A 6,968-nucleotide genomic window follows, 5' to 3' on the forward strand; every position below is an offset into this window, starting at 1 on the left:
CTGCACCTAGATTGGACACAGTATTTTTGTATTTTTTTTTAACCACACATTTTATTTAGTTGGAAGTAAAATGAGAAACTTCACCCCTCTCCTGTCCTCCTGTTTTTAAAGATTCATCTTTCATTCCTCGCCTCCAAAACTCTCCACCACCCCCTCTTTTCATACCCGTCTCTTTCACTTGAGAGCGATTTTGCGCGCAAGTTGAGAAAAGAACGCGGCGGGACTCGTTTTAGTTTGCCCTCCCTCTCTCTCCTGTTTAGTGAGCTCTAGCTCAATGGTCATAAGAACCCTGCCCTGCCTGCCCATCCCCGCTGCCTCTTCCTGGGCTTGGGTCTGGGTGGAGGAGGCCCCGCTCAGGAGCTCTAGCTCTCTGCTCCACAATCCCTATTTCTTCTCCCTGCGAGACTCCTGTTTCTTCTTCTCTGATGCTGCCGCCTTCAGCTTGGCCGGATCCGTCACAGCCAAAGCCTGGAAAGAGAGAGGGAGTGTGGAGACGGAAGGAGTGAGTCACTACGGGAGGAAAGAGAGAGAGAGAGGGGGGGGATAGAAAGAAAGCAAGAAGATAAAAGATAGAGGGGTGAAGAAGAAAGAAGGGCTTGTGGGTTAGGTGGGAATGGTCAGATGAGTTTAACGGATATGAGGAACCAGAATAAGGGAGGTAGTTTCATTACAGAAGAGAAGAAGAAGAAAGAGTGAAATGCTAAACGAGTGGTTAGAAGGAGATGAACACCAGGGGAACTTTCGGTTTCTGGAAAGGGAGGACAAAACAGGAAGTGGCCAGTTAGGGAGTGATAGCGTGACATCACAGCACCTAAATAAAAGAATCTGTATACAGCTGACCTTTGACCCCTTGGGATGCTGAAACATGTTTGATTATCTTTTGGTTTTTTTTCATAAAGGTTCACTTCAGTTCTGTCAGAAACCTGAAATGGTGCTGCACTATGTAACTCAATTAAAGGTGAAGTGAATACATTTTCCAAATAAAATACTTTGCTTTAACCCAGTTTTACAGTAAGTAGGCTTTTTGAAAATAGAAACATTACATTATGAGTTTATGGCAGGACGTCCCATTTGTCAAAATCATAAAAGGGTGGTAGGAGGGTTTTCGAAAGATACTGTCAAAAATAACGCCAGTACTTTTGCAGTAATAACATCATTGTTTTTACAGTTCCATCTGATGCTACTATTAGTGCAGAAATTAAACACTTCACCTTTAAAGAAATGTTTTGGAATAAATACAACTTAAACTGAAATATCACAGAATTTAGAATTCTGTTGACAGATTTGAACTTGTTTTTAACCCCAAAATATTCCTGTAAGTTCTGTGACGTCAAATCTAGAAATATGTACATCTGTTACTGAACATCTTATCTTTTTTTTTTTTTTGCTGCTTTTGTAATCTAAATACTCACGTAAAACTATGCAGCAAGTTTCCGCTATGGGATTTTAAAGTCCTGAGATCTTAGTTCTAGTCTGCAGCACATAGACTCTTTATCAACCTGCATTCAGTTCACTGGATATTGGAGGGTAGACTGGGTTTACACTGACAGAACCAAGAAAATAAAGAAGTGAAAGAGAAAGAGTGAAGCTGACAGGAGACGCACACAGAGGAGCGCAAACAGAGGAGTGTATACTGAAACCGATGACAGAAAGAAAGAAAGAAGAAAGGCAATAAAAACAGAAAGAACATAAACAATACAAGATTGGAAATCTGCTAGTTTGATCCTGTAAGAGATGAGATGAGTACGAGGAAGGCGGTGGCTTGATTGTACGTGATTGTGTTTGTCGTGATAAAATATATGATTAAAGCAGATACATGATTCAGTCTGACAGCATTTTACTGTTCACCTGTGGAGAGAACAGAGGACAGCAGGAAAGGGAGGGGACGAGACAGCTAGAGGAGAAAAATCAGTGATATGGAGGAAGTGAAGGATAATGGCATGGAAAAGTGCACAGAAGAAAATAAACCCAAAGAGACAGAGAAAGAAAAGTAAATTGGTATGTAAATGAATGGCACGTTAGCACAGAAAAAGATGTATGAGCTCCATTTGACTGCCAGCTCAATGACACTGATGTCCACAGGACCATAGGGAAGAGCTGAGAGTGATATAGTGTATTCTTAAATCTGGACCACAAATCAATTTTCATTTTCTGCGTTGGTTTAACCTTTAATGTTGTAACCTTTAAAGGATTGTTACACTGTAGCCTAATATATATATAACTCTCCACATGACTTGTTGCATACAATTGCAGTATACTGTATGTGGCAACAACAAACATGCCTGTGTGCTTGTATCCTTCAAAAAATGTAGTTTTGACACCAGTGCTGTATCCCAAATATCCCCTGCTTCTATTTTTGATGAGGTACAGCTACTCTGGTCTAGACATGTACTGTATTACAAGTATGTTTACATGCATTGCGAATGAGGCTTCATAAGCTGGCATGCAGACAGGAGCACAAACACTGAGGTAGATGTAGGCTTGGAGTTTTAAAATTGGAGTTTTAACTTCCATGAACCTGACATTTCTTTAGTGCTTATTTTTATTATTACATTATATTATATTTATTTTTTATATTTATTTATTTATTTATTAATATAAATTATTACAGTTTTATTTTACATTTTTTTACATTACAGTTTAATTGATTATTACTACAACATAAAATCATTCTAATATGCTGATTTGGTGCTCAGTTATTACTGGTGCTCAAATTATTATTAATAATGGTTCTTATTATCACTGGAAACTTTTGCTGCTTAATATTTTTTGTGGAATATTTTTCCCCAGGATTATTTGATAAATGGAAAGTTAAAAAGAACAGCACTTATTTGAAATAGATCTTATAACATTATAAATGTCTTTACTGTCACTTTTGATCAATTTAATGTGCCTATGCTAAATAAAAGTATTAGTAAATAAAAATAAAAATTTGAATCTTACCTCAAACTTTTAAATAACGTATCACAGTTTCCAAAAAATTAAGCAGAACAACTATTTTCAACATTGCTAATAATAAGAAATATTTCTTGAGCACCAAATCAGCATATTAGAATGATTTCTGAAGATCATGTGACACTGAAGACTGGAGTAATGATGCTGAAAATTCAGCTTTGCATCACAGAAATAAATTATATTTTAAAATATATTAAAACAATAGAAAATAGTTATTTTAAAATGCAATAATATTTAACAATATTAAAATTTTTACTGTATTTTTGATCAAATAAATCCCTCCTTGGTGAGCATAAGAGACTTTCAAAACAAAAAATCTTAAATATTCAAAACTTTTGACTGGTAGTGTGTGGAAATGTACTGACTTGACTCTTGACTTGTAAGACCTTGGTCAAAACTAACCACAGACAAAAGAGGGGGAGACCACTGGAGGACAGGAGGCAGGAGGTGAAACTAGCAAGCACGTGTGTATGTGAATATGTGCTTGTGTGTGTTTGTGTGCGTGTTTAGGGTGGACACAGGTGAGCACTTGCCTGTTTTTGCTGTGATCCTTCTTTTCCTTTGCCTTTCTTGCCATGTTTACTAAGGGGACAAAAATACAAAAATTGCATGAACAATGTGGCCATCTGGTTGAAGGAGGACTCAACTTGTTATGTAATTGTCCAATAGTCTCAGCCTTAGATGGACCACCCTCAATCTATTCACAAGAGAGTGAGGGTACACTGATTTTTATTTATTTATTTTTTAACAGTTGGCTAAAAATTGTTGAACAGTTGTTCAAGGTTGATACAACTAGCACTTTAAAAGCACTATAGAAGAACTATTAACTAGATTTGCCAAAGTAGAACAGTATATTGAGTGAGTTACTGTACATTAATACTTCATATTTATGGACAGACTATAACTATAATGGACAGGCACATAAAAACAAAACAGTGGCTGGTTACTCAAATGTCACTCTTCCTGTCTAAGTGTGCAGATCTTGGTAAAATAGTAGTGCATTTAGTCCGGCTATGCAAGAATAGGTGACTTAGTAATCCCCAGTTTGGTTGGGGGTTCTGTCAATGCCTTGCTCATGACGTGTGTGTTTTTGTGTGAGTGTGTGACTGGTGGGGATCTGGGCTGTGTTGTGGTAAGCGTATGCGTGTGAACAGGAGTGTGTGTGTCAAGGCCGGGCAGAGGGTCGGGTCGGCCTTGAGGGAGCAGATGCTCCCAGACTGACCTCATGCTCAAGCTGAACACTCGTCTGGCGACCAGGAAACGCATCAGATAGTAAATTGCCACAATGAGGATCAGCAGTCCCAACACTACGCCAATAATGGCCCCTGTTATCACACCAGCCTGGACTGGAACTGAGAGAAAAGGAGAGAATATAAAGTGAGAAGTGTTGAGGACTGCAGATTAAAGAGCTCCTGTACAGTTTTACTGATCTATTAGTTGCATTATGTTTTTGCCTTAATGCACCTTTTTTATGTGGTGTGGATTTTTACAGACACGACTATATTACTGAAAAATAACTCCAAACAACATCAATCAATGCCCACCTGGAAATGTTCTAATTTTTTCCTCCCAACCAGGCCAGCATATACCACTAATACCACACTGAGAAGTTAAATTTACTGTTTAAAAGGGAAACAAAGAAGAAAATCAAAAACATCTGTGCAAAAAAGCATTTATTTGATGAATTAGGCTCTGTGTTATTAGAATGATTTCTGAAGATCATGTGACACTGAAGACTGGAGTAATGATGCTGAAAATTCAGCTTTGCATCACAGAAATAAATTATATTTTAAAATATATTAAAACAATAGAAAATAGTTATTTTAAAATGCAATAATATTTAACAATATTAAAATTTTTACTGTATTTTTGATCAAATAAATCCCTCCTTGGTGAGCATAAGAGACTTTCAAAACAAAAAATCTTAAATATTCAAAACTTTTGACTGGTAGTGTGTGGAAATGTACTGACTTGACTTGTTTTAAAAAAGACCTTGGTCAAAACTAACCACAGACAAAAGAGGGGGAGACCACTGGAGGACAGGAGGTCTTTAAAGAAACTAGCAAGCACGTGTGTATGTGAATATGTGCTTGTGTGTGTTTGTGTGCGTGTTTAGGGTGGACACAGGTGAGCACTTGCCTGTTTTTGCTGTGATCCTTCTTTTCCTTTGCCTTTCTTGCCATGTTTACTAAGGGGACAAAAATACAAAAATTGCATGAACAATGTGGCCATCTGGTTGAAGGAGGACTCAACTTGTTATGTAATTGTCCAATAGTCTCAGCCTTAGATGGACCACCCTCAATCTATTCACAAGAGAGTGAGGGTACACTGATTTTTATTTATTTATTTTTTAACAGTTGGCTAAAAATTGTTGAACAGTTGTTCAAGGTTGATACAACTAGCACTTTAAAAGCACTATAGAAGAACTATTAACTAGATTTGCCAAAGTAGAACAGTATATTGAGTGAGTTACTGTACATTAATACTTCATATTTATGGACAGACTATAACTATAATGGACAGGCACATAAAAACAAAACAGTGGCTGGTTACTCAAATGTCACTCTTCCTGTCTAAGTGTGCAGATCTTGGTAAAATAGTAGTGCATTTAGTCCGGCTATGCAAGAATAGGTGACTTAGTAATCCCCAGTTTGGTTGGGGGTTCTGTCAATGCCTTGCTCATGACGTGTGTGTTTTTGTGTGAGTGTGTGACTGGTGGGGATCTGGGCTGTGTTGTGGTAAGCGTATGCGTGTGAACAGGAGTGTGTGTGTCAAGGCCGGGCAGAGGGTCGGGTCGGGCTTGAGGGAGCAGATGCTCCCAGACTGACCTCATGCTCAAGCTGAACACTCGTCTAGCGACCAGGAAACGCATCAGATAGTAAATTGCCACAATGAGGATCAGCAGTCCCAACACTACGCCAATAATGGCCCCTGTTATCACACCAGCCTGGACTGGAACTGAGAGAAAAGGAGAGAATATAAAGTGAGAAGTGTTGAGGACTGCAGATTAAAGAGCTCCTGTACAGTTTTACTGATCTATTAGTTGCATTATGTTTTTGCCTTAATGCACCTTTTTTATGTGGTGTGGATTTTTACAGACACGACTATATTACTGAAAAATAACTCCAAACAACATCAATCAATGCCCACCTGGAAATGTTCTAATTTTTTCCTCCCAACCAGGCCAGCATATACCACTAATACCACACTGAGAAGTTAAATTTACTGTTTAAAAGGGAAACAAAGAAGAAAATCAAAAACATCTGTGCAAAAAAGCATTTATTTGATGAATTAGGCTCTGTGTGAGGCATTTGGATTCAACAATGACTATTTTTCACTGAAATTGTACTCTCAGAAAAAAATGCACAACCACACAAGAAACCACTCGGGTCTCTATTTACTGTTATTTTGTACTTCCATTAGCAGCAAACTTTCATCTTCTGCCATATGATCTCCTAGATTTTGTATGCCACCCTGAAATAAGATGGGCCTAAAGGCAAAAAGCAGTCTTGATAGTAACTGCAGCAAGAGGCGAAAGCAAAGGAGGAACTCGAATGACTTTCTTTTGTAAGGTGTTTCTCTGCAAAGAAGCCATTTTTGTTTTTCAAAATAATTTTTTATTAGTCGATGAAGACAAAAATGTTCATAGTGATCTGTTACCCTTCTCAAACACCAGCAGTCGAACGCTGGAGGGGCGGCCGGCAATGTCAGGTGGGTTCTTGGCGTCACAGGTGAAGGTTCCGTTGTCTGAGAAGTCGAGGTTCTTGATCAGGATAGAGCCATCACGGCGACTGGGGTTCCCCACAAATTCCAGACGGTCCCGGAATGGGCCTTTGTTATCCACGTAGGCAGCTCCACCTACGTAGTGGAAAATCTAAATAATGATAGAAAGCGGTTATCATCCTATATCTTATCATAAAATGTAAAACTACTTAAGATTATATATATATATATATATACACACAGTGGGTACGGAAAGTATTCAGACCCCCTTCAATTTTTCACTCTTTGTT

The 6,968-nt window shown here is 38.2% G+C and overlaps 1 protein-coding gene and 1 long non-coding RNA gene across 2 annotated transcripts in view; both read right to left on the minus strand.

Moving 5' to 3' along the window:
* LOC107692904 (myelin protein P0-like) overlaps window positions 1-6,968 on the minus strand; it is a 9,766-nt gene continuing 2,798 nt past the window's right edge. Inside the window, exons 3-6 of the mRNA XM_016492117.1 lie at window positions 6,616-6,829; window positions 5,784-5,913; window positions 5,095-5,143; window positions 1-468 (exon numbers count right to left, since the gene is read on the minus strand). Of these exons, the coding sequence (XP_016347603.1) occupies window positions 385-468; window positions 5,095-5,143; window positions 5,784-5,913; window positions 6,616-6,829 (477 nt within the window). The 3' untranslated portion in view covers window positions 1-384. The remainder of the gene's footprint in view (window positions 469-5,094; window positions 5,144-5,783; window positions 5,914-6,615; window positions 6,830-6,968) is intronic.
* On the minus strand, window positions 3,492-4,327 carry LOC107692905 (uncharacterized). The gene is made up of 2 exons (XR_001634686.1): window positions 4,178-4,327; window positions 3,492-3,537 (listed from the first exon to the last, which is right to left on the minus strand). It is a non-coding gene; the product is annotated as an uncharacterized LOC107692905 (long non-coding RNA).

Source organism: Sinocyclocheilus anshuiensis, unplaced genomic scaffold, assembly GCF_001515605.1.
Source record: "Sinocyclocheilus anshuiensis isolate Anshui unplaced genomic scaffold, SAMN03320099.WGS_v1.1 scaffold1155, whole genome shotgun sequence".
Classification (NCBI taxonomy): Eukaryota; Metazoa; Chordata; class Actinopteri; order Cypriniformes; family Cyprinidae; genus Sinocyclocheilus; species Sinocyclocheilus anshuiensis.